We start from the raw sequence: 27,732 nt of genomic DNA on the forward strand, positions 1-27,732 counted from the left end.
TCACTCTGACAGAGCTCCAGCGTTGTTCTATGAAGAGAGGAGAACCTTCCAGAATCTGCTGCATTCATAGTTCACCAGAGTAATTTAAAACTTAAACTTTAAAATGTGTGTTGCCATGCAGGAAGTATATCACATTTAATTGCTTTTGATTAATTACTTTTTAACCGCTCATTCTCCAAAATCCTCCCTTTGTTTGTTTTTAATCAATGTATTTTAATCGAATTCTTCACACACAGATTGACGACATTATTAATAATTTTGGAGAAACCAAATCAAATGTACACTATGATATAAATATATACTAATTTGTGTTTTTAAAAACATTTTGTAATGGGAATTGTATCAGAATATAGAAGAAGAAAAAATACATTTTGTAAAATGTTGAATTACACCTTTTTTTATTAAGACATTTTGACTTTTGTGCTTCAACAGCACTCTGGAGTTACTGGAAAAATATTTGGATCACACAAGACAGAACCCATCCAGTTTGCAGCCATCACTGGAGTCTAAATAAAGAGTTAAATCAAATGAAGTTGTTATGAAGGAACCTTTAATACACCGTGGTACCACTAAAAGATCTGAATCCTTATTCCTGAACATTGGGAACCTCACTGAATGTGGGAATAATCCATGAATCCTGAATAACGTTGCTGCACTAGAGGAGCCTGGAAGTGTTCCTGGTAGGCGGTCTGAGGGGGGCGCTGGTCCTGGACCCTGGGGGGGTGGTCCTGGACCCTGGGGACAGTGAGCGCTCGCAGGGTGCGAAGGTCAAAACTCTCGATGGGGGTCAGATGAGACTCGTTGAGGCCTCGAGACTCTCCACCGGGGGCAGAATCCCTGTAAGAGAATCACAGTGGTTGTTCATCCTGTTTATATATATACAGTGTTCTGTTGTTGTTCTGTGAGGTGGAGCCCCATGTGTGTTTGGTTACTGGGCAGCGCCATCTTGTGTTCATTCGTTTTTGTGATGTGAAATAAACGAGACACACACCTGTGTGCTCAACTTGAGGAATTGCGTTTTGCGTTTTAATGCAACTTCCACACTATATCATATATATATATAATATTATATTATATATATATATTATGTATAATAAATGTATTATATAATACATATATTATATATTATATATTCAGAAGATATACTGTATATATATATAAAAATAATAAATAAATATATACATATAATCAAATATATAATAATCCCTCAATAATACCAGGAAACAACAACAACAACAACTGTAACTTGCTGCCATTCCCTGCAGGGCACACACAGCCTTACCCACAATCCTTTGAGTGGCCAGTGTGGGCCCTCCCCAGCTGCCCCGGGTACAGTCCATGCACATCTCTCCCCACACGAGACCTCCTGAAGAGAAAGTCCACTCAGAACACGACACACTTATAACGGTCTGGATGCAATGTCTCCGGCACCCACCTGGGCTGCAGGGGGGTCGGTCCGTCCGCTCTAGAGTCCTGAGACTCTCTGAACTCATGCAGCCTCACGGCAACACCGGAGCCCGCCATGGAGACCAGGTCCACAGGGGGTCCGGGGACACCAGGTCCACAGGGGGTTGAGTCCAGAGACCACAGAGGTTCCTGGTACGGAACTCAGATGTGGCGCTTTATTCCACCTTTAATATATTATTATATATTATATATATACAGCATACATATTATATATAATATAATATATATAATATATATATATATTATATAATAAATATATATGTAAATATACATTATATATATATATATATTTAATACCACACTGTAATATAGATATATTATATATAATGTATATATTATACATATATATATATATATATCATATAAAATATATAATATACATATAATATACATATTATATATATATATATTAGATTATTAGATTAGTATTATTCGTGCATTAATTTTCATAGAGTATATTTTCATTATTGATTGTTTGGTGTTGTAATTATCGTTCTGGCCTCTAGGGGGTGCTGATGAGATTTCAAATGTTCCGTCATCTTTTGTTTGTCAGAAAATGTTGAATGGAAGTCGAGAACAAAATAATAATACCGAGGTATTTTTAGCAACCGAATAATCCATTAATTATTGGAGAAAATCTTTAGAATAATCATTCGTGAAAATAATAATAATAAGTCAATAATTCAAAATGAGCTCCATTTCAACAAACTGAATACTTCTTCCAACATCAGAGGAAAGCCACTGACTTTAAACTCATTCACGCCTCGTGTGTGTAAACAGGATTAAACCATCTCTTAATACCTGGAAGGACCTCCGTGTCTTACCTGCGGATGGAAAGCGACGCACCTTCTAACTGCTGACCTGGAGTCAGTTGGAGTCTTGTTCAGAGGAGGTAACCTGAGAGACCGGATCACTCAGCTGCACTGGATCCTCTTTTTACATCCAGTAGAGCATCTTCTCCTCAGATAATATATATCTGCAGGAGCTCCACAGAGAAACCCAACACTGCACTGACACTGGTAACCATGATCTCTCTCTCTCACACACACACACACACACACACACACACACACACACACACACACACACACACACACACACACACACACACACACACACACACACACACACACACACTCACCCACGCATACACACACACACACACACACACACACACACGGCTACTATGGTTACTGTGAGACTCTTTGTAATCATGTTGGTATTCTTTATCCTATATTTAAACGATGAGGTGCACATATCTTATTGTCTGTAAGAAAACCACTATTCTAATAATATGTGTTTGTTTAAGGTTTACTGTTACTTTTTTTAATTTGGTTTTGTAATTGTTTGCCTTTTATATTGTTTGTAAAGCAAATTTGACCCATGCATACAATATTTGTGTGTATATATATAGTATATATATGGGGATTTATGTCTGTTTATATATATATATGTGTGTATGTGTGTATATATATATATATGTATGTGCATATACGTCTATATATCGTGTGTATATATGTGTATATATGTATACATATATGAGGATATATGTATGTTTATGTGTGTACGTGTATTTGTGTGTGTATAAAGACACACATATGTATATATATGTGTGTGTATATATATATACATATATTTATATATATATGTGTGTATATACAGGACTGTCTCAGAAAATTAGAATATTGTGATAAAGTTCTTTATTTTCTGTAATGCAATTAAAAAATATTAAATATTAAAAGAATAAAGGCTTGCAATATTTCAGTTGATTTGTAATGAATCCAGAATGCATGACATTTTTGTTTTTTTAATTGCATTACAGAAAATAAAGAACTTTATCACAATATTCTAATTTTCTGAGACAGTCCTGTATATATGTGTGTGTGTATATATGCCTCAAATGATCCTCATTTTAGGCTTTTAGAGTCAAAGGAGATCTTAAAATTGCTTTATTTTATTCGACTAACACACACAAATAACAAGATATAAAACAGAACACACTTAATAAATCTTAATTTAAGAACTTAATTAACAACACTGGGATTGATGCCATTGTATTCCTGTTTGATGTTGTTGACTCATGCTTTCTTTGTTGTTATTTCTTGTAATTTCTTTACGTGTGAAGACTCTCATTTCACATATCTGACCCTCCCAGACCTGCTAAGTGGGATTGTTGTTTCTCACACTGTATTCTTGATTAATGCAAAGCAGCCAGCAGGCCCGAAGCCAGACTGGGACCAGGATCCTCAAACAAAGCCTCCATTCAGGGAGGCAGCGGAGGAGGGGTGCTATACATTTAGGTAGGCCTGAGTATATTGATAACAGGATACAAGTCTATGTGTGTGTGTGTGTGTGTGTGTGTGTAGGGGGGGGAGGCAATAATTTGTTATCGTGCAAAATTATCCACATGGTTGGTTTGATAGTTACTCTAATGGAAATATATATATATCTATAACCAATATCTGCTGTGGGTCAAAAGGGAAGTGAGGTATAAATAAACGGAATCACATAAATCCAGCAGAGAGCGAGAGAGAGAGAGGGAGAGAGAGAGAGAGAGAGAGAGAGAGAGAGAGAGAGAGAGCGAGAGAGAGGGAGAGAGAGAGAGAGAGAGTGAGAGAGAGAGAGACACACACACACACACACAACAAAAGCCTGGGACCACAAAAGCCCTCGATGCCATGAGGAGAGGGATGCTGCGTTCACGTACCCCCCGTAAAGTCCCACTTCCCAGTGTGTTGAAACATACTGTACAGACATGGTAAGACACAGACAGGATTCTGAATCCAGACACATTGATAAAAATGTGGCACTGAAAGGGATTGTGGATTAATTGATTGCATGATCGTGAGAACATGTGTCTGTGATTATTTTGTGTGCACTTGTTCTCTCTTTTATATCATTTAAAATTATAATATTTCAGATTTTGGCCTGTTGGTCTGACAATTTTTTTTAAACAAACCACCAATGTTTTATGTTTTTTTATGTGATATTTTTGTGGCCTTTTTGCATTTATTTTGATGAATAGACCAGAGAGACTTTGGGACAAAGGGATTGTTATTTTATTTGCTATTATCTGAAATTTTATTGGATTAGAAAATGTACTGAATAAAAAAAAACTCAAAATAAGAAAATAAATGAGAGAAAAAATAATTAGTTGCAGCACATCAAACATGTGATGCAAACAGTTAAACTGACAGTTTAAAGTTCTCATGATGTATGAAGCAAGTTCCTCATTTCAGTCCATGTTCTCACACACTGACATCTTTATTTCATTATTTATTGTATAATATATCATCTATATATATATATATATATATATAATATAAAACTAACAACACCCTCATAGATCTAAAAAATGCATTAAAGATGAAACTTTACAGAAATTAGACATAGACATTGTTTACCATATTTATCAATTATCGCACTATGTTGTTTATGTTTGTTATTTGTATCGTTATATTGTTTTATTCTGTCTATGTTGATTGTTTTCATTTCTTTTATTGTTTTATTCTCTTGTCTGTGCTTATTTTTTGTCTTATTTGTGTTGTTTTATTGTTTGTCTAAGTTTATTATTTATATCGTTTTATTGATTTATTCTATCCATGTTGATTGCTTTTATTTCTTTTATTGTTTTATTTTTTGGTCTGTGCTTATTTTTTGTCTTATTTCTTATTTGTCTTGTTTTATTCTATGTTTATTGTTATGCGAATCTAATTCCTTGTATGTGCAACACACTTTGTCAATAATCGATTCATAGGACTTCCTCCTGATCCTGTCACACCCCACTCCCCCCCCCTCCTCCTCCTCCACAGCCAGGGTTGGGGGTAAGCAGCGAAACCAAGCACAAGCCGCCGTATTTCCGACGGCCCGTGAACGCAGCAGGAGTCCTCCCAGTCAGATCTGGCTGAACGTGACGTGCCGACTTCGGAGCCCGAGCGAGGTTTTTCCTGTCGGAGCTGCGGAAGGGGAGCTGAGCGGGTCGTGTCTGTCTGTCCGTGTGTCTGTCTGCCTGCCGCCGCAGTCTCTGGTCTGTCTGGACACACACACACACACACACGGGAGAAATACCCTCCTCTTTTTATTCGGCTCGCACACGGTCTGGACAACGGCGGCACCATCATCAGCGGCTATGGATCCATCGCTGTCCTTCTGTTTTCACCAGTGAGGGACGTTACTCCGTCGGATGCTCCAGTGCCCATAGAGGAGGAGGAGGGGGAGGAGGGGGAGGAGAGGAGAGGAGGAGAGGAAGAGGAGGAAGAGGAGGAGGGGGCATCCTTGTCATTCTTCGACTACCAGGTGAAATAATAATTGTGATTGTGCTATAACGCGTTGTGGGCTTGGCGCGCGCGTGCGTGTGTGTGTGTGTGTGTGTGGGGGTTGTAGGACTATTGAGAGAAGGAAGGGGGAGGAAGCGGAGGGTGGGGGGGTGGGGGTCGTCGGGTTTTTTAGGGGGGGGGGGGAGAGAAGAAGCGGAGGTTAGCTAGTTAGCCGTTAGCTCGCTGCTTCGTCATTAGCCCGTCTGGGAGGGATGCTGCTGCAGGAGGGAGGGGAGGAGGGCCGGGTAACCGGTACCGTCCGTCTGGCCTCGGCCCGTCTCCGTGATGAACGATACCCCCTTTCTCGTCTCCCCCTCCTCCTCCTCCTCCCCCCGCCTCCCTTACCCTGGTCTCCCATCCCCTTCAAACACACCGTCGAGGTGTATAAATAAAACCGAGCAGACATTAAAATAACGGTTTCCAACGGCTGTCAGTTGGTCAGCTATGCTACCCCCCCCCCCCCAGCAGCCGAGCCATCACAGGCCGGCCTGCCGTACACAACCATTTCCTTTAATACCGGGAGCCGGTTTATTCGTCTTATTTGTATTATTTACCGCCTCCCCTCGCTGTAACAGCGGCCACCCCCCCCCTCTTTCTCATTCTCTCCCTTCTCTCAGGCGGTGACTCGTCGCGCGCGTCTCGGTCCAGCGGGAGAGCGGATGTTGTGACGTAACGAGAGAACGACGCCGCACGCCCTTGAAAACAAAAGCTGTCGGTTCGGTATTTGTTGGTTTCTGGCGGTTCCGGTGCAGGAAAACCAAAAACACCCGTCCAAATGAAGCGAATAGAGGGGGGGTGGGGAGGGGGTAGGCGAGGAGGGGGGTTCGTGGTGCCGAAAGGGCCGCAGCCCCTGGAACAACCGGCTCCTGAAGCACACACAACCCCCCCCCCCCGTCGGCCATTGTTTTTGTTGTCATCGGAGGGGCTGCGCGGTGGTTTCCCAGCCTCCTCTCCGCGCGCCGTGGAGGGGATCAGGGCCACGTCTGTAGCCGAAAATGTCAAATCATTATTCACTAGATTATTATTGGAAATGTGATTAATAACCCTCCCAAAGATGTATTCAAGAACCTCGAGGAGATGGGGGGGGGGGGGAGGAGTCAGTTTCATCCAGACTTTGTTGTCAAAAAAACGACATTTATAAAAATAAAAATAAAGAATAGTTGTAGTGGGACATTAAAGTATATTCTGTTTTTGTTGCTTTATTATGAATCAATCAAATGCAGTTTAGCATTTAACCAGAAGTGCAAAAACGAAAAAGCAGTAAAGCGCAGAGTAATTTACATACTGGTGTCTTTACAGGACTGTCTCAGAAAATTAGAATATTGTGATGAAGTTCTTTATTTTCTGTAATGCAATAAAAAAAACCAAAAATGTCATGCATTCTGGATTCATTACAAATCAACTGAAATATTGCAAGCCTTTTATTCTTTTAATATTGCTGATTATGGCTTACAGCTTAAGAAAACTCAAATATCCTATCTCTAAATATTAGAATATCATGAAAAAGTATACTAATAGGGTATTAAACAAATCACTTGAATCGTCTAATTAACTCGAAACACCTGCAAGGGTTTCCTGAGCCTTGAAAACACTCAGCTTGGTTCAGTAAACTAAATCACAAGTATGGGGAAGACTGCTGATCTGACTGCTGTCCAGAGGACCATCATTGACACCTCCATCAGGAGGGTAAGACACAAAAAGAGGCGCAAAATCCAAGTTGCTTGAAATCCAGTGTGAAGTTCCCACAGTCAGTGATTGTTTGGGGAGCCATGTCAGCTGCTGGTGTTGGTCCACTGTGTTTCATCAAGTCCAGAGTAAATGCAGCTGTGTACCAAGAGATTTTAGAGCACTACATGCTTCCTGCTGCTGAAAGCTCTATGGATGAGGATTTTTTTTTTTCCAGCATGCTGGCACACCCTGCACAGTGCAAAACCACCAGTAACTGTGTACTGACCATGGCATTACTGTCCTCGTTGGCCTGCCCACCTTTCTGACCTGAACCCATAGAGGATTTTGTGTGGTATTAAGAAGAAGAAAGACACCAGACACAACAACAACAATGATGATGAGCTACATGAAGCAAGCATCATCATCCTGGGCCTCAGCAATGCCTGAGCATGCCACAGGCTGATGCCGCCCACACCGCATTGATGCAGTAATCCGTGCAAAAGTTCCCAACCAAGTACTGAGTGCATTAATGGACATTTTCAAATGTTTGATTTTGTTTTGCTGTTATAAATCTTTTTTTACTTGGTCTGAGGAAATATTCTAATTTTATGAGATAGCATTTTAGAGTTTTCTTAAGCTGTAACATAATCAGCAATATTAAAAGAATAAAAGGCTTGCAATATTTCAGTTGATTTGTAATGAATCCAGAATGCATGACATTTTTGTTTTTTTAATTGCATTACAGAAAATAAAGAACTTTATCACAATATTCTAATTTTCTGAGACAGTCCTGTATCTGAAATAAATACAATAGTGACAGTAAGGGGTCAGTATGGATGTGCTCGGTGCATACAGTATTCGTAGTAATAACAGTATGGACAGGTTGTCATGGAAACGCTGAGATATTAGAAAAGAAATCAGGAAAACATGCTTATCTTATCGCGGTATAAAGGCAAGGCTTTTTTATATAGCATCTTTAAAGTTCAGAGTGACATGTTAGGGATATATATATGCAATACGACGTTTAATAAACAACGTATTGTGGCAGTTTGTCACTGTATTTGTTCACTTCATCAGGAACTAGGGCTGGATGATAATATGATATTGATTCACATTATAATTCTCGTGAAAAGCCGTATAAAAACAAGCTGTACATAGATATGAAGACTTGTTCTGTGTAATGCATAACAGGAGAAGATATTGCAGTGTTTTGAGGCATATTGGGATATATCTTATGTATTGGAAACGTCTTCATAACAATATAATACTGATTCAAGCCATATTGCCGACAGTATTAGAGAGTGCAGAGTTTTAATGGCAGTTAAGACGTCGTGTTATTGTTGTTGCAACATGTACACATGTGTAATCATTTCAGTTTCAGGCGGCTGTCCATTGGGACATAACCACCAGAAAGAGGCAGTTCACTTCAGGACGTCTGAAGTAACACAAAATATAAACGTTATTTATCTTCAGGGAAACTGTTGTGCAGCTATTGAAGTACAAAGTGGGAAAACGTGTAAAAACATCCCCAGAAACTGTTTTTTTTTACCTTACCTAATCTTTATACTTTATATTTAGCTTCTGCCTATATCTGGATAAATATTTGTGATTTACTGTATATTAGAATATTTAGAGTCACACACACACCACCCAACATACCTCAAGTACGTTTCAATAATGCGTGTTTTAAAGTTAGTGTTCGACAGCCGGGAAAAAAGCATACAAATGGCTACTTCTACAGGAAGGAATAACTAAGAGGCCAAGACAGAAGCAATGTGAGAGTCATCTCGTTGCGTTGGTCCACAGCCCAGACCGGGGGCCGAGGCCTCCATGTAAAACATAGATCAACTCACTATTCCCGACTGTACGCAACAAGCCGGATGTGTATCCCACAGAAGCAGGAGTGAGGCGTGAAGCCGTCAGCTGTCAAGCGGCACTCGAGTCTGTCTGCAAATTCAGGAGCCAATCGGCTGTAAGATGTGAACGTTAGAAAGTGACCTGTGTGTGACCTCGGCGAGGTTTTAGGGAAACATCAGAGGTGCGTTCAGGGCTCAGACGCCGCTGACAGACAGGTGGACTGAGATATGGATGAATAAATGAGGGGGGGGGGGGAGAAGGAAAGGTGTGAGGGAACAAGGGTACAAGGATTAAGGGAAGTCAGGTGTAGGGAGTCCTCCTCTCCCCCGAGCGTCCTGTTTCATGGTTTCCATTTGTAATTTTGTTTCCGCCTTCACTGCTGATCCCAGACCAGTTTCCCCCAGAGCGCGAGTCGTGGCGCTGTCGCATTTCACAAATGATTGTCGATTGCAAATCTCAGATGAACGTGCGAGTCCCGGAGGGCTTGTGTGTGTGTGTGTGTGTGTGTGTGTGTGTGTGTGTGTGTGTGTGTGTGTGTGTGTGTGTGTGTGTGTGTGTGTGTGTGTGTGTGTGTGTGTGTGTGTGTGTGTGTGTGTGTGTGTGTGTGAGATAACGCGTTGCTGATGTAAACACAACACACACGAGGACATCACAACGGCTCCATCGCAAAATGGATTGATGAGATGCAAAGAAATGTTTTAAAATATCTTGATTTGTTCGAGTGACTGTCTTAAACCCCAAAATATTAGATTTACTCTCATGTGAAAAAGAAAAGAGGCCGAAACCAGCAAGTAGTTTCATTTTTTATTTTTTTAAAGAAAGGACCGAAGGAGTTAGTGAGGAAAATGAGGGAGGAAGGGAGAGATGGAGAGATGGAGAGATGGAGGGATGGAGGGATGGAGGGACCAGACTTAAGTGAGGCAGGAGAAGCCACACGGAATGATGGAGGGTGAGAAAGAAGAAGAGGATGAGATAAAGTTGAGGTAAAAGTAGTTGATGAAGGACTGATGAGGGAAGGGAATGAGGAGGTAAGAGGGAGGGAGAGGAGTTAGTGTGGAGGGGGAGGGAAGGAGGTGAAGAAGTTTGGAGTTGTCAGGGAAGGAATAATAGAGGGGGAGAAACGAGGGGATGGGGAAGAGGAGGGTGACGATGATGTGAGGAAGCAAGGAAATGGTGGATGGAGTGAGGTGAAGGAGGCAGTGTGAGGTGGCAAGGCGGTAAAAGGAGAGGGAAGGTGGGAGGGAGGGTAGAGAAGGTTGTGGGGAGGAGAGCTTGGTGAAGGAGGAAGAGAAGAAGAAAGGAAGGGGAGGAGGAATGATGTGAGGAAGCAAGGAAATGGAGAAGGAGAGAAGCAGGTAAGGGAAGTAAAGTAGAGCCTGTTGCGAACAGAGGTGAAGAAAGGAAGGGAGGTTCATCAAGGGATGAGGAGGTAAACGACAGTTAGGGAAGGACTCAAGGCAAGAGGGAAGGAGACGAGTTATTCAGGACCGAAGCAAACAAAGTCTGCCTCGAGGAAGAAGAGTTAAAAAGTTGGAGGACAAGTAGTTAGGAAGGGACAGATGGAAGGAAGGAGAAAAAAGGGAGCAGAGGAAGGGGAAGAGGAGGAGATCACGTGAGGGGGCAAGGAAATGGAGAAGGAGTGAGGAAAGTAGGGCGGGAGGTAAAGAGAGAAGGCGGGATGAGAGGAATTTTTAAAAAAAGAAAGAAAGTTGGAGAGGTAGTTGGGGAAATACTGATAAAGACAAGGAAAGAGAGAAATGCAAGGGAAGGGAAGGAGAGGAAAAGGAGTGTGTGAGGAAAAAGGACGTAAGGAGACAGGAAGTGTATCCAAGGCTCTGAGCAATAAGTGGCGGCCCGCTGTGTGAAGGAAACGATCCACTGACCCTCGTGTGCTGTGGTGTTTTCTGCCCTCTCTCCTTTCTCTGCCTCCGCTTCCTTCCAGGCTGACTCACCGCCGGAGCGCCTGAGCACAGGAGGAGGAGAGGAAGAGAAGAAGAAGAAGAAGAAGAGGAAGGAGAAGAAGAATAAGCTTGAAAGGGCGAGGGAGAGAGGAAGAGAAACAGAGTAAGAGAAGGAAGGAGGAGGCGAGGAGGAGGAGAAAGTGGGGTTGGGGGTCGGCGGGGCGAAGAGGAGGGAAGAGAAAGTGATCGTAGGGAAGAGAGAGAGAGCGATAGAGAGACACCGTGGGGGACGACGCCACAGACCCGAGGCCAGGCGAGAGGAGGCGCCGGTAGGAAAGGTCGGAGGTCGAGCGGCGGTCAGACGGACGGCGGCGGCTGCTTTCCTCCTTCGCTGTCACCACACTGGGAGGACTGGGAGGACTGGCGACGAGGAGAAGCCACCATGAGCGACCAGAACGTCATCAAGGAAGGCTGGGTCCAGAAGAGAGGTGAGGACACAGAAACACACAGATTCACTTTCCAGATCGTTAACCGCGGCACTATTTTATTCTTTTGTGGCGTAATACGCCACAAAAGAATAAAATAGTGCCCTTATGAACGCACCATTTCCCCCGTGTTTGAATTAAGACGAAGAATTCAAAACGACAGCGACCAGCTGTGTTAGGAAATGACGTAAAACAAAAATAACACACTGAGAAAATTTTCATTCGCATTTGTGACTTTCTTTGTGTTTCCATCTTCATAACGCGTCGTAAAGAGGCTCATTTCTTTTTCCGATGTGAGGTCAAAGGTCAGGGATGTCGTCAGTGTCCAGGTTGTGAAGCCCGCTGAGTCTCATTTGTGATATTGGGCTCTACACAATAAACTGTATTCAATATAATATATCGTGCGTGTTTTACACGTTAAACTTTACTTTTTCATTTCTACAGCCTTCAAACTATCAGTCAAATCAATGTGACTCAAATCGACCTGAAAGGCATTTTATAAACATAAGAAAAGCCAAATATGTTGTTTTTCAGCGCCTCCGTTTAACATGTGCGTTGCATTGTGGGACAAAAGCACGAATGATGACTGAGAATATCCTTAATGTAGTAAATACATCAAAGTGAACATCATTTACACAGTTTAAGGTTCACGCTGGAATGAAAAACGACGTGAAACTGGCGAAATATTTAATGGCTTCTCACAGTCCGGCCAGACGTGATTTATTAATTATTTATTTCACCAAACGTCCCCGCTGGAGGGGAGCCGGCCCGAGTCACGACCGAGAGACAGAAACTCGACTTCTTGTTTGCCGCAAACACCACAGAGATGTGTTTTCATACACGGAGTCGCCCGAGTGGGCCTGAAGAACAGCCCCTCCAAACAATGGCTGTTTACCTGCCAGACGGCGAGCAGGGCTGCAGCCAGTCTGCGCTGCACTTGGCTGGTGTGTTATTTCCCACAGTGATTTAGTGTGTGTGTGTGTGTGTGGCAGGGGGAAGTTTCTCTGTGGCACTATGAGCTTCCAGAGGATGACCTAACACTCTGGTTCCTTCCTCTCTCGGCCCCCACAAGTCCCCGCTTGGTTTATTGCACCTCCGGGTGTTCTTATAATTCAGCCCTAACGGCCCCAAACGGCAGCTCTCCGGGTCGTTTGAGTTCAAAAGCGCACGGTTCACACGCGGTTCAGCAAACCGCGGAACAAAAAAAACACACGTCTCGAGCGAGAAATGTATTGTTCATGATTGCAGAGTTCATGCTAGTGGGGAAATGTTCCTGAGAGCTTCTGTGTCCACCGAGTCGCCTCCGTTACTGTAACTAACCACATGCTCACTTTGGTGTCGTGGGAGACCTCGGATGTGATGTCATTCCTGTCAGGATAAGTCCTGGAATTTTAAAATGGTTATTTCCAGGCCTGGAAAAGTCATTGAAAAATCCCCAAAGTTTTGGAAAAGTCATGGAAATGTGTTCTATTCATATATTTACGCTGAGTTTTAAATAATGAATATGCTTTGAAAAGAACGACGCTCTGCAAGTGAACGCACCTCAACTGAAAATCAAACTTGTCTCTCATTCATTTGAGTCTTTTAAGGTTATTTACTTTGTGCTTTGGGATTCTCATTGTTAGTTTAAATACGACATTTTCTCACTTTTTCATGTATGCACCGAGATAAATAAAAGAAGAAGTTTGGCCATGTAAATGTGGTTTAAAGTCCTGGACACCCATTGGTCAGCATGTGGAGGAACCCCGCCTGTTGAGGATTTAAACTGAGAATCCAAAAAAGGGGAATTCAACTTTTCGTTTGTTTTTTAACGCGCTGCCAGCGGGTCGGCTCTCGGTATCGGCCGCTACGCAACTTTATTGTATCGGGGGGGTGGAACAAAAGAGGTCCAGTCTCCTCAACATGGACACGGGACACATGGTAGTCCTCTTCAGTCCTGATACCTTTAGGCTTCAGGTACCAGGACCGGATCGATAGGCTTCATGCATCTCTGCCTGGAGGACAAATACCCATGATGCAGTTCACCCACCTGTAGCCAGATGTCTGAGTCCGTATCGGCCCGACGTCAGCGGTGAATCTATATCAAGGGCACTTGTTGGTGTGTTCCTTTGTTATGCAGCAGGAGGTCTCCACAACAACAAGTGTATGTTCTCACAACAACACGTTGCGGACGCCGTCGAGGTCCAACGCCGGCTCCGGCTCTCGTGGCTCTGTCGATGCGTCGGTCGCATGTACGTAACGCTGCGCGCGAGGAAGTCGTTCGTGTCCCGCTGCTCAGTTCGGTTCCGGACCACAACATCGTTTGTCTTTTTTATCCTTGTGGTTCTCGTTAAAATGTTTTCGGAGTGTTTCTGAAACCGTCCCGCTGGGTCGCCTTTTTTAAACATCTGTAGCTCAGCGGTCCTCAAAATGGAGAGCAGCGTAACGCCCTCACATGTGTGTGAACCAGGAACACCTCTGGTTCTGAAGAGGGAACTTTAAACGTGCATCCTCTCTCCTGACCACCAGGGGGCGACTCCTCTGGTTGTATAGAAGACTGCTTCATGCGTTAAAGCTGCATTCTCTCTCCTGACCACCAGGGGGCGACTCCTCCGGTTGTATAGAAGTCTATATAATGACTCTACTTCTCTCTTGATTTTTTTTCCCTAAACATTGTAAACATGAGTTGAAGTCTTCTTCAATACAGCATGATGTCATCATTTAAACCAGAAAGCAGGTGATGCTTTAGGGGCGGGGCTTACTCTCTACTTCCCTCAGTAAACATTGTAAACATGAGTTCATGTCTCAGTCTCTACTTCCTCACCAGGAAGCTGAGTGAGTCATCAGATGTGAGAAGCGAGGAGCGTTTTGTCTTTCGGGTTTCATTTGTTTTGGTTTCCTCCGTTAGCTCCCCGGCTAACGGGACTCTGGGTTTCCCGCCAAAACCCATCTTCCCAGTCGGTGAAAACTCAAATGCCTCTGGGGATGATCTCATGTGAACCTTCACACTGCAGTGGGTGAGCGTGAGCTTCCTAGCTGGCTTTGCCTGCTAAGGGTTAAGCCCTGCGACCGGCTCTGGTTTCTAATGCGCTTCGGAGGGAGTTGGATAACAATGAACGAGAAGCCGATGTGGGAACAATGAACGGGAGCGTTGGATAAACACCGGCTGACAGCACTCATTAAAGAAAGCTTGCAGCCTTGTGGAAGTAAAACGGACCACGACGTGAGATCCGATGTCTTGAACTCACGATACAGACTCAGAATATATTAATCGTCATCAGCCAAGTGAAGAAGAAAGAGGATCTAAAGAATCTTTCTTTCTCTGTTCATCAAATGTTCACATTCAGACACCAAGATGTTTGCCTTAAAATGACTTCACTGTATCGCTGTAGCTCCGCCTCGTGGTGTGTGTGTGTGTGTGTTTTGGAGTTTTGCTCCGCCGCCTGTGACCCCGTGTGATGTAACCTCCTCTCTCTCTCTCTCTCTCTCTCTCTCTCTCTCTCTCTCTCTCTCTGCAGGTGAGTACATCAAGAACTGGCGGCCGCGCTACTTCCTGTTGAAGACGGACGGCTCCTTCATCGGCTACAAGGACAAACCGCAGGACTCCGACCTCGCCTACCCGCTCAACAACTTCTCCGTAGCAAGTGAGACCCACGGCCTCATGTTTCATGCATGAAGACCGGAATATGTACGCAACGCTGTGCATCATCCTCTCTCTCTCTCTCTCTCTCTCTCTGTGTGTGTGTGTGGCCATCAGAATGCCAGCTGATGAAGACGGAGCGGCCCAAGCCCAACACCTTCATCATCCGCTGCCTGCAGTGGACCACGGTCATCGAGAGGACGTTTCACGTCGACACCCCCGATGAGAGGTGTGCCGTCAGGCTCCGCCTCCTTGTTCTCACGCTCTGTGTTTGTTTGTTTTTTGACTCACAAGCTAAATTTCACACGGGGAGGAGAAGAAGAAAAAGGAAAACTAGTCGGAAGAAAAATAGGTCTTAAAATATCTGGGGAAACACTGGCTTGTGTTATTTCTGAGATGATGATGAATTCTCAAAATCAGCATCCATCCATCAACAAAGGGTCAAATCTTAAAACCCAAAGTAATCTGTAAATGGTGTCACTCAAAAGCCAATTAATAGTTATAGGTCTACATCGACGTTTGCCTTTGTGTTTTGCTGCATAACAATAAACATAGCAGGAGATTATAAAAGTAAACAGTCCATACGTCTTTTAAAATGAGAGCGTGCAGGAAATTGCAAAATATAGTCCGAGGAATTTGAAGAATGTCATATGGTGAGAATATAATCTAGAAGATGTGCACCGTGACAGTTGCAGAAACTTTTACACTGATGAACTGTATATTTATATTATTATATAATTATTTTGATATTTTTGTTTTAACTTGCAAAAAATATTTTTTTATCGTCTTGATCGCTCCCATGTTGTTATGAAAACGAATACAACAATATTATAGAAACAAATCTTGTTACATTTTCTTAATGGTGTTTGTAACCTGTTGTTGTTGTTGTTGTGGTGACTCAGGGACGAGTGGGCCGAGGCCATCCAGACGGTGGCCGAGTCCCTGGCCAAGCAGGAGGAGGAGGGCATCCTGAGCAGCCCCACCTCCCAGATCGAGAACGTCAACGAGGAGGAGATGGACACCTCCATCGGACACTACAAACGGAAGGTGACCGCTTGGTGCCGACGAAGATGAAGATGAATGATGAAGAACCGGTTTCTTCATCACCTCTTTGTTTGTGTGTTTTTTTTTTCTTCTTCTCCTTTTTTTTTCCACGCAGACAATGAACGACTTTGACTATCTGAAGCTTCTGGGCAAAGGCACCTTCGGGAAAGTCATCCTGGTGAGGGAGAAGGCGAGCGGCACCTACTACGCCATGAAGATCCTCAAGAAGGAAGTCATCATCGCCAAGGTCGGGATCACGAACGCCGGGGTCACGCCGTCGTCTGAGAAGCACGTTCACGGGATTCAAATGATGAGAATAATACGAATGCATCGCCTTCAGTGTCAGACGTGTCCGTCACGTTCCTGTTAGTCCATGTTTAGACCGACCGGCTGCAGGTCGGGATAATAATAATAATTGTTGTGTATTTTATCAATCAATCAAATACAATACAATATTATTCTATATAATATACAAAACAGAAAGACTGAAAAGGTATAGGTAGAAGCAAAACATGCTTATATATTCCTATCCTAAATTAATATCAAATAAATCAGAAAATTTATATAAAATAACAATATATATATATATATGCATACACACATACATACAGACATACTTCCACATACATCTTCCATATAAATACATTTTTAATCACATTTATAATTCTCAAGAATTGTTTTATAAATAATTCCCTTGAAAACCAGAAGGAGTTAAACCATCCTTACATCCATTTTAACATTATTCCATAATTGGACTCCTACAACAGAAATACATAATAATAATAACTTTATTTATATCGCACCTTAAAAAACAAAATTTACAATGTGCTCTACCGAGAGTCAAGACAAAACAAATAGAAGAGTAAGAAACAAATATTGTATGTATTAAAATAAAAAAAACAGACAAACTAAATGAGGGTGACCAAAGATCTGCATCAAAGGACGAGATCACTTAAAAACTGTTCTATAAAAATGTTTATTTAAGAAGTGATTTAAAAGAAGAGTCACTGATCCTGCGAGCCGTCTCCCCTCTGGTGGTGTTCACACGCCTCCCCGCCAACGACCTCCTCAACCTTTTAAAAACTATCAAATGCTCTCCTGACTAATCCCCACCTCCTTTTTGTTTTTCTCCCCCCATCCCTCCATCACAGGACGAAGTCGCTCACACGCTCACAGAAAGTAGGGTATTAAAAAACACTCGGCATCCATTCCTAACTGTGAGTATCAGCGGCTCCACCACCAACGTGATTGTGTTGGAATAAATATATAATGTGTAGAGCGTGAAGTCAACGTTTTAAATAAAGCGTGTGTGTGTGTGTGTGTGTGTCTCTCAGTCTCTGAAGTACTCGTTCCAGACGAAGGACCGGCTGTGCTTCGTCATGGAGTACGTCAACGGAGGAGAGGTGAGGCTCTAAAGAGAGGGATGGTTTGGATGTTCTGTCTTATTTCAACACCAAAGTTATTTCAAGAGTTCTTGAGGGGATGATGAGCGGTGGAGGACCGGGCGCCGTGGCGTCTAACGATCCACCACGCGGCTTTAACGCCGCCAGAGAGAGATTATAGATATGTTTATTTATTTGTGTATTGAAGGGAGCTCAACGTGTGCGTTGTGACGAGGAGTTTAGTCGCATTGCATTCAGAGAACGATGCAAACGGCTCAGTCTGTGAGTTGAGGCTATAAATAGATACCAGCCTCACTGTGATTGGATGCCACTGGTCACATGGTCACATGAAGCATGAATGAAGAAGAAAATATTGATACAACTGGGTTTTGTGATTTGGTTCAATTCTCAGAAACACAGAATCGATTATGAATCAATGCTCTCTCTCTCTCTACCCTCTCTCCCTCTCTCTACCCTCTCTCTCTCCGCCTCTCTCTCTCCCTCCCTCTCTCTCTCTCTCCTTCTCTTGCGCTCTCTCGCTCTCTCCCTCCCTCCCTCTCTCCACCTCTCTTTCTCTCTCCTGCTCTCTCCCGCTCTCTCTCTCTCTCTCTGTCTTTTACTTATTATCATTGATATAATAGATCTCACCGATTACACAAAGAAGTTAACTATGTGTTAACTTTAATAATAACTAATAATTGTAAAGCACACAGACCCAAGTATAATATAATATCATTATGATATAATAAATATTCAGAGGGTTCTCAGGTGTTGAACTTGTCCTCCTCTTCCTCTCTGCAGCTGTTTTTCCACTTGTCAAGAGAACGAGTATTTTCAGAGGACCGCACTCGTTTCTACGGCGCCGAGATCGTCTCCGCTCTGGACTACCTCCATTCTGCCAAGATCGTGTACCGGGACCTGAAGGTACCGCTCACCTGAGGCCCGAGCCAGGAGCACGGCCAGCACCACAGGGCCGAGTTTCTAACCCCTCTCGTCCTCTTCATCAGCTGGAGAACCTCATGTTGGACAAGGACGGCCACATCAAGATCACAGACTTCGGCCTCTGCAAAGAAGGCATCACAGACACTGCCACCATGAAGACCTTCTGCGGGACCCCCGAGTACCTGGCGCCTGAGGTCAGAGGTCACGCCAGTTATGATGCACGCAGCTTTAACACACGAAGCATAGACTTCTATACAACCAGAGGAGTCGCCCCCTGGTGGTCAGGAGAGAGAATGCAGCTTCAACACATGAAGCATAGACTTCTATACAACCAGAGGAGTCTCCCCCTGGTGGTCAGGAGAGAGAATGCAGCTTTAACACATGAAGCATAGACTTCTATACAACCAGAGGAGTCTCCCCTTGGTGGTCAGGAGAGAGAATGCAGCTTCAACACATGAAGCATAGACTTCTATACAACCAGAGGAGTCTCCCCCTGGTGGTCAGGAGAGAGAATGCAGCTTTAACACATGAAGCATAGACTTCTATACAACCAGAGGAGTCTCCCCTTGGTGGTCAGGAGAGAGAATGCAGCTTCAACACATGAAGCATAGACTTCTATACAACCAGAGGAGTCTCCCCTTGGTGGTCAGGAGAGAGAATGCAGCTTCAACACATGAAGCATAGACTTCTATACAACCAGAGGAGTCTCCCCTTGGTGGTCAGGAGAGAGAATGCAGCTTTAACACACGAAGCATAGACTTCTATACAACCAATTTAAGAAAAGAAGAAAAGCATCAATATAACAGCTGACAACACAATTAAAGTGCGATCCATTCTCTGCGTTTCTTTCACAGTTTAACGTGTTAGCATCCCGCTGTGTCCCCAGGTGCTGGAGGACAACGACTACGGCCGGGCGGTGGACTGGTGGGGTTTGGGCGTGGTGACGTACGAGATGATGTGCGGCCGCCTGCCGTTCTACAACCAGGACCACGAGAAGCTGTTCGAGCTCATCCTCATGGAGGAGATCAAGTTCCCCCGAACGCTGTCGGCCGACGCCAAGTCGTTGCTGTCGGGGCTGCTCATCAAGGACCCCAACAAACGGTGCACACACACACACACACACACACACACACACACACACACACACACACACAACCCGTTCACCCCGCTGAGTTATTCTGGGATGCGGCGCAGGTGGATATTCTGGAGACGTTGTCAGAGCAACGTTTTGATGTCTTCCTCCTCTCCTCCCGACAGGCTGGGCGGCGGACTGGACGACGCCAAGGAGATCATGAGACACAGTTACTTCAACGCCGTCGACTGGCAGGACGTCTACGACAAGAAGGTGAGCGCAGGACGACGTCCCGGGGTCAGGGTGACCTCGCTTCTATCTTTTATTCGTTTGTTTAAAAGAATCGAACCAAAATAGAACCCAAAAGAACCCGACGACCTCATCGCGGTCTCACTTTACCAACGTAAAGCAGGTCCTCTTTACTCTTATTGATATACTAGAAGATATTTAGTAATGTGTTTTATTAGTACTCAGATACTTAGTTACTTATAAGTCGTTATGATGAATCTGACTTCACAGTGAGGTACTACATTAAAGTGTCAATACAACACAGTATATATACTCTTACAAGCAAAAGTCAAAATACATACTGATATATATATTTTCTTATTATATTTGATATATATATATTTTCTTATTATATTTGATATGTATATTTTATTATTTAATTAGAACTGGTGGAGCTCAGTTATTCAATTTAAATACCGCCGGTAAAATAATATAATAATTCATAAATAATTTGTATTATTCATCTGATTCTGCAAAATATAAAGCGTATAAAGCGGGATAAAATAGAAATACTGAATTAAAGTAAAAGTACCTTTTACATGAAGAATTTCCCCCCCCCCCCAAAAACCGAGCACAGAGGATAATAATCCCAATAATCCCTCCCTGTGTGTGTTCCTGTCTGGCTTCTCTGATCCCGTTGTGTTTCTGAGCGTAAGCCTTGATTTTAAAAACGTCGCCACCGGGTGCCAAAACGTAAGCTCGCCATCAGGAGGTAGCCATGGAAACGGCCCGCGCAGCGCCCAGGAGGACAAACCCAAATGTAGCGAGAGGAGGTGGAGGAGGAGGAGGTGGAGGAGGAGGAGATCTAACAACAGTAGTAACAGACCAAAAGATAATGCTGTTCTTAATTTAATGGACATGTATTGACCTATTCTCTGTGTATGTATGCTAAGCATATATATTTATTTATTTATTTATATGTATATATATTTATATTTATTTATATATATTTATTTATATATATATATATGTGTATATATATTTATATATACATATATATTTATTTAAAACTCACACAACTGACACCTGTCTGTCATCTTCTACTTCCTGTCTCGGTCCAGCTGGTCCCGCCTTTCCAGCCTCAAGTCAGCTCGGAGACGGACACGCGGTACTTCGACGAGGAGTTCACGGCACAGACCATCACCATCACCCCGCCGGAGAAATGTGAGGCGCCTTCAACCTTAATGTCCGTTTGTTGTGATGGGAGAAAATCTAAGCATCATATTTTAATTATGTGGGAAATGTTTATTTTTATTTTTATAATATCGTCGTAATTGAGAATTTCTGCTTTATTTTATTCCTTGATACTAATCGTTTGGGCGTTTGCTTCGCTATTTGAGACGGTTTAAAGATTTTTACAAATATTGAGATGAACGAAAGTTCAACCGGAGCCCCGTGGATCTGGGTTTTGGGGGACCGGATCCGACAGGAAAACCTGCGCTCAAAACCGATGAGTGTGTGTGTCTGTCTGTCTGTGTGTGTTTGTGTGTGTGTGTCTGTTTGTCTCCCCGCAGACGACGAGGACGGGATGGACGCGGCGGACAACGAGCGAAGGCCTCACTTCCCACAGTTCTCCTACTCGGCCAGCGGGCGGGAGTGAGCCGCCCCCCACCACCCCCTTCCCCTCCCCCCCCCCCCCCCCCCCCCCCGGCATCGTCCCCATTCGTGGCCATTCTGAGGAAAACACGTAGCCAATTTAGGAAAACAGAAAAAAACAACAACAAAAATACCAGTCTCCCCTCTTTCTCTCCCCTCTGCCTCCTCACGGAGGGGAGAAGTCTTTCTAGGGACTTTAAAAGAGGTTTTTTGCACAGTGGGATAGACTCCAGCTGGTCTCCCCACACTAAAAAAAAAAGAAGAAAAATAAGTCTCCTACATTTTCAGCGCTATTTTACTGCAGAAGGCAATGTTTTTGTTATTATTTTTTTTCCCGTCAGTATTACGTCGTCGACCCGAGTTGCGTTACTTTGTTGTTTCTGCCCCTTTTTCTTTCTTCTTCTTTTGACTTTTTTGCACTTGGTTTGGAAGAGCCGTTTTAGGGAACAAAAAACCAAAAATGTTGCCTTACGTGTGCAGATGTTTCGTATCATACCGACAGGGTGTTTGGGTTTTTTTCTTTTTTTTCGGGCGGGTGGGGTTTTTTTTCCCGGGGGTTGTGAGTCATCCTTAGTTGAGAATAAGTGCACGGCTCGTGGTTCACTCGGAAAAAAAAGAAAAACAAATACGACAAAAAAACCCCGTTGTGTTTTCTTTCTCATACATTCACCATGGCGGCGCACATTCCCCTGATCCCATGGCGATGAGGTCACCGTCTACAGAAAGACAGGAAGAAAGAAAGAAAGGACCAGTCTGTATCATTCCTCTCATAGTTAGTCTTACTACTTTGCTCTCGTATTTTTTCAACCCGTGTTTTTTTTCTTTTTTTTGTTCCTCTCCTGATCTTCACTTCTACGTTTTGCGTATTTGTTTTTGATCTTTCTTGATTTTTGTTGAAACAGGAAACACTAAAACTGCCAGAAACTGCACAGTCCACTCAGGCGCCACAGAGCACAACCGCGTTCAAACTCAAGCTAACCGCTCCACAGCTTTCCACAGCCGGGCAAAGGGAACGAGGCCTTTCCTCTGCTTCCTCACCGCTCCTTCTCCTCCTCCTCCTCCTCTTCTTCACCTCCGCTCTTTGTTTCCTCATCGTAGCTGTAGGACTAGTGGAATGGTTGTTTACACAGGGACATGTGGCTTAATGTATGTATGTAACGTATGTCTGTACTGTATGTGGGACATGGGGGTCAACTTTATGCTGTCATAGCTACACACACACACACACATATAGATGTACTCTGATCAGACTGAGGCCGACAGTTCGCTCCAAACCAAATCTAATTTGGTGTGTTTTTTGTAAACACTCGCTGCAGCTACAGGGGTGTTTTCTAAGCAGGTCAGAGCAAGTGCAGAGAGGCGTTCAGGTGTCCGTCTGAAAGCGCGGTCGTCCACAGCGACTCCCCGAAGAGCGCGTGGGACGCGTAGACGTCAAGTAAATATAGACATGGGATGTTCACGGAGAGAGAGAGAGCGTCTTGTCGCAGTCGCCGTGATGCGACCGGCTCGGGTCCAGAGATGAGAACGATACGTCCACCAACTCCCCGAAAAGCTGATTAGCACATCCGATCGATCGGGGGCCGATCATTTAAAATCACGCGGAGGAGGCGGGGTCGTAGAAACGGACGTGGGCCGATGTGTCTGATCTATCCAGAGTGATGTCGTCAAACACGTTGTTCATTCCCTCGGGGGCTGGGATTTTATTTCTTGTCATAAGATGTAATGAGTTCGACCGCGGCATTGGAAAGAATGGCCGAACCACAACAACAACAACACGAGGCTGACGTGTCACATTCATAGAAGGCATTTATTCATTGGAGCATGACACGTGTTTCTAACTTGTGAATGATGACCAGGGGAAGGTGGGAAAACAGCCTGAGAGAGGGAGAGAGAGAGAGAGAGAGAGAGAATTGTGTTCTGTCTGGTTGCGACGGCGTAGATAAACAATGCACGTGATGGGAAAAGTCAAATCACAGTGGGAGAGGAAAACAACAGCTTCAATGTACAGTATAACAGTATTATATCTTAGATATATATTAAATAAATATTAATATTATATATATATATTATAATATATATATATTTATATATTACAATATATATTTATATATTATATAATATATATATATATATAATATGTATTTACTGAGTGAGTGCTGCCCCCTGGTGGCCTGAGAGAAAACCTGTCAAACCGTTTGATTCATTCATAAAAACAACTGGACTAAAAACAGCGACACACGATGACCTCACTGCGGGGATCAGAACTAAATGCACGTGACGTTTCATTTATTGTTTTGGGTTGGTGACTCGTGTTAGAAAAAAGAAAAGAAAGACAAAACGCCAAATGGAGCTCGGCCGGTCTCGGTTGACGCTCTCCGGGGTTCCTCCGCGCGAGCCGAACGCTTCTGGGGAACAACATCCGGGTCTTAAAAAGCTGTTTGCGTTGTTTCTGTCATTGTTTTCTTGAAGTTCGTGCGCATGCGTGATGAGAGCAGTGAATCATATCGAATTCTGGTGGAGGAACCCTGACGGCGCACGCACGCACACACGCACATGCGCACACGGTTTCCATTCATACACAGATGCACTAAGACTGTTTTTAGACGATATAGATCAGAGTGAAGACATTTATTTTTAATTTATCACAATAACAGAAACGAGGCTTCCAGCTCCAGATGCTTCTGTCCCGTCAGTATTATGAGATTTATTTACACACACACACACACACACACACACGTACACGCGCGTTTTTAAACCTGAACTGAGGGTGTCAAAACGTCACTGGTCATGTGACAGATCACGTGAGACACTCCTCGCTGTGAGGTCGAGTCGCCCCAAACTTCTTGATGTAAATATGCAATGCCTTTTCTTTAGTTTGGGTCATTTTGAGGCATCTTCACAGACATAAACATCTTTATTTTTTTGTTGTTCTTGTGTGACTGTACTTGACTGAGAATATAGTGACCGAAAAAAACAAACGACTCAAAAACTGCATTTAAGTATATATGGACACAAATAAATAAAAAACATTTAAAAAAGGAGGGAAAAAAAAGTACGACTGTCGAAGACTGGACCCTTTTTTATTTTTTATTTCCTCTGGTCGATTCACCGTCTCGTCCAAGGAGGATGTTTCCATGGAGACAACCTAGCCCCGCCCCCCCCATGGTCTCCTCCAATGAGAGGACATGACTGTAACTGGCGTCAATTATGTTTCACCGTCTTCAAGAAGAAAAAATACACTCAAGTGGGACCATGGAGGACTTTTTAAAGTTGTTTTTTTGCAGTGCTGGTTTCATCAGGTTGCTCCAATCCCCCATGATCCTTTGCTCCTTGTGCCCCCCCCCCTCCGCCTTTTGTACCAGTATTTGTTTTATTTATGTTGGTCATTCTAGGCAGTGTTACCTTGTATGTCGTTAAAAAAGGCACCTCTTGAAAGTTGCTGAAGGATGATGATGATGATGAAGATGGATGCATTAACTGAACTGTTTTTTCTTCTTTTCTTTGATCGTTTGCTTGTTTGTTTTCTTACCAAAACATTAGGGCAAGAACCCAGTAGTGGACTTGCATTGCCGTGGTAGTATTTATTTTGAATTAAATTAAAAGAAATACATTTCAGGGTTTCTGCTGTCGGGTCTCCTTCATTAAAAACAAAGTCATGTTTGTTGTATCCAGTGGAACAGAAATACATTTTTATTCAACAAGATATCTGAGCTTTGACATCAAAAAGATTGTTTTTAATACCTAAATATAAAGGAATTTACCTTTTTTACAAGTGAACAAAAGAAGTTTTGTTAAATGTTGTCGAACTTTACCTCATAAGAAATAATCTTGAACAGGCATGAGAAATAAAAATATTTCAAATTAGGAAATCTTGGTCCAAAGAACAAATTAAAAAGATTCGATGAACAGCAGAGCTTCTCGTAGGGTTATGCATTTCAGGTAAATTTAGCTATATAAAAAAAAAAACATAAAGCTTGAGTTCCAGAAGAGAACCGCTTCACTTTACTGAGGTCTCCACACACATTTAAAACTATAACAAAAGTAATCTTAAAATAACAGATTAAAGCATCTGGAGAAATCAAGCCTTCATATTTAGACCAGCGTGCTCACAGCTGACTGACATCAGCGATCGTACTTCAGACATTTCAATCATGTCACCTGAACCTCATCGTCACCATGGTGACAGAGACCTTTTAAAGGAACGACCCATCACAAAAAAAAACATCAGGTTGGTTTACAGGCTCTGAAATCTCAAATGAAGCTGTTGAGTCTGAAATGTCCCACGAAGGCCACCGTACAGAGATAACCCCTTATAACTGAATCAGAGCGTCATTTGTCTCTTCGCTACATTTTTGAAGATGAAGTTTCGACCGGAGACTCTACCGGACCCCGCAGCCAGCAGGACGTCTGGTCTGGACCCTGATCCTGGACCCTCCGGTTCCCCCACGCAGGATCCGGTCCTGGATGCTCAGCAAACAGGACGGAGGTTCACTCCGGTATCGACGGAGGCCAGTCCACATCCACGGACTGAGGAAGGACACACAGAAGACAGCTCAATATATATAAATATATATATATGAATATTATATATATTTATATATATATTATTTATATATAAATAAATATATGAATATGTATATATATTTGAAAAATATATATTCAAAATCTATATATATATTTATATATATATTTTTATATATGTATAATAATATATATACAAATTAAAAAATATATATAAATATATAACACACACACACACTGGTCTGGGCCCCTCACCTCCACATCCAGCTCCAGGATGTCCGTGTCCATCTTCAGCAGAACGCTCATGTTGGGTTTGGTGCGGCCGAAGTCTCCGTGGATGAACTCTTTGATGTAGCTGGCGCCGACGTTCAGGAGCACGTCGTCAACGGTGCATTCAAGTACATCAAAAACATGAAAAGTACTCTACATATTAAATATACTCAAAAGTACTCACCTATGCAGGACGGTCCCATTTCAGAACATGAAATAACTGGATTATAAGTATTGATGCATTCATGTGTTCATCACACACACGCGCACACACACAAACACACACACGAGGATACGTGCCGGCCTGCGTCTTCAGCTCCAGGTGGAAGTGATGGGGGTCCAGGTAGCGAGCGGTCATGTGGTGGACGACCCGCTGACGGACCGCCAGCGCCCGCCGGTGCAGAACCCTCAGGGGGGTCTTCTGGTCCAGAGTCAGGTCCTGACGGGGGGTCAACGGTATTTAGTATTCTCAATCTTCATCCTAGTCGACAACACACTTTATTGGAGTTTCTACTGTGTGTGCGAGTGTGTGTGTGTGTGTGTGAGTGAGACCTTGATGTCGTCGATAAAGGCGATGTCTTCGCTCCGGATGGGTTTCTGGGTCCAGACGAGCGCCGTGTACGACTTGGTTTTGTTCTCCTCGCCCTCCTTCATGCGGCTCATGGCCTCCCTGCAGGTCAACACCGACGCCCGTCACTCAGACTCATCCTCCAGATGTTCAACCATTACAATATCACACTTTATTATTGTTATTATTATTTTGTTCTCACCTGGACACAATCTGCAGGTCTCTCACCCTGATTTTGTCTGAAGAGTTGTTGATGGTCTAGAGACGTGTCAAATAAAACAACAAAACGAGGTTTGATATATATATATATAAATCAACAACAAAATATATATATATAATTATATATATACACATACAGACAAGTATATTTATTTATATATATATAAATAAACTAAAAATGAATATATACAAATATATATATATATTATATATATATTTGTATATATTAGTGCTGTGAAAAATAACGCGTTAACTCAGTTAATTCAATTTCAGGTTTAACTAGTTTTGTTTTTTTAACGCATTTAACGCATGCGCAGAATGAGCTTCCAATCCGTCTGTTGTTGGTCGTCGGGACGAAAAAAAAGTCACTTGCAAAATGAGCTTCCAATACACCACTTCAATCTGAACTCTGTCCGCTCTCATGCAGACGGTCTGTTCATCGTAATGATCCTTCCGCAGGTTCACCGCCGGAAACCTTGTTACGACTTTTACTTCCTGCAGATCAGGGTCTCAACAC

At 43.1% G+C, this 27,732-nt stretch overlaps 3 protein-coding genes across 3 annotated transcripts in view; 2 read left to right on the forward strand and 1 right to left on the reverse strand.

Annotated features, from left to right (window-relative positions):
* The first annotated feature begins 5,360 nt into the window (after positions 1-5,360).
* Positions 5,361-25,257, forward strand: akt3b (v-akt murine thymoma viral oncogene homolog 3b). Its single transcript, XM_056408408.1, has 14 exons — positions 5,361-5,763; positions 11,251-11,697; positions 15,192-15,317; positions 15,431-15,542; positions 16,216-16,360; positions 16,473-16,604; positions 17,509-17,574; positions 17,692-17,760; positions 18,541-18,663; positions 18,747-18,875; positions 19,568-19,782; positions 19,939-20,026; positions 21,103-21,205; positions 21,556-25,257. The coding sequence occupies exons 2-14, from the start codon at positions 11,652-11,654 to the stop codon at positions 21,639-21,641; spliced, it is 1,440 nt and encodes a 479-aa protein (XP_056264383.1). The 5' UTR covers positions 5,361-5,763; positions 11,251-11,651; the 3' UTR covers positions 21,642-25,257.
* LOC130189574 (tRNA pseudouridine synthase Pus10-like) lies at positions 24,368-27,726 on the reverse strand. Its single transcript, XM_056408448.1, has 5 exons — positions 27,199-27,726; positions 26,981-27,098; positions 26,725-26,867; positions 26,414-26,513; positions 24,368-26,164 (listed from the first exon to the last, which is right to left on the reverse strand). Exons 2-5 carry the CDS (start codon positions 27,089-27,091, stop codon positions 26,126-26,128), a joined length of 393 nt encoding a protein of 130 aa, XP_056264423.1. The 5' UTR covers positions 27,092-27,098; positions 27,199-27,726; the 3' UTR covers positions 24,368-26,125.
* Positions 27,090-27,732, forward strand: part of usp34 (ubiquitin specific peptidase 34) — a 29,503-nt gene continuing 28,860 nt past the window's right edge. The window contains exon 1 of the mRNA XM_056408672.1: positions 27,090-27,120. Within this exon, the coding sequence (XP_056264647.1) occupies positions 27,090-27,120 (31 nt within the window). The remainder of the gene's footprint in view (positions 27,121-27,732) is intronic.

The sequence above is a fragment of the Pseudoliparis swirei genome, chromosome 24 (genome assembly GCF_029220125.1).
Source record: "Pseudoliparis swirei isolate HS2019 ecotype Mariana Trench chromosome 24, NWPU_hadal_v1, whole genome shotgun sequence".
NCBI lineage: Eukaryota > Metazoa > Chordata > Actinopteri > Perciformes > Liparidae > Pseudoliparis > Pseudoliparis swirei.

Excerpts from the sequence above, each read along its gene's own strand:
- akt3b (XM_056408408.1), top strand. The coding sequence starts at position 11,652 with ATGAGCGACCAGAACGTCATCAAGGAAGGCTGGGTCCAGAAGAGAG. Across the intron at positions 15,543-16,215 it reads GTCGACACCCCCGATGAGAG|GGACGAGTGGGCCGAGGCCA; the intron begins GTGTGCCGTCAG and ends GTGGTGACTCAG. Across the intron at positions 19,783-19,938 it reads ATCAAGGACCCCAACAAACG|GCTGGGCGGCGGACTGGACG; the intron begins GTGCACACACAC and ends TCCTCCCGACAG.
- LOC130189574 (XM_056408448.1), bottom strand. The coding sequence starts at position 27,091 with ATGAGCCGCATGAAGGAGGGCGAGGAGAACAAAACCAAGTCGTACACG. Across the intron at positions 26,868-26,980 it reads CCTTTATCGACGACATCAAG|GACCTGACTCTGGACCAGAA; the intron begins GTCTCACTCACA and ends ACCCCCCGTCAG. Across the intron at positions 26,514-26,724 it reads CTGAAGACGCAGGCCGGCAC|CTACATCAAAGAGTTCATCC; the intron begins GTATCCTCGTGT and ends CGTCGGCGCCAG.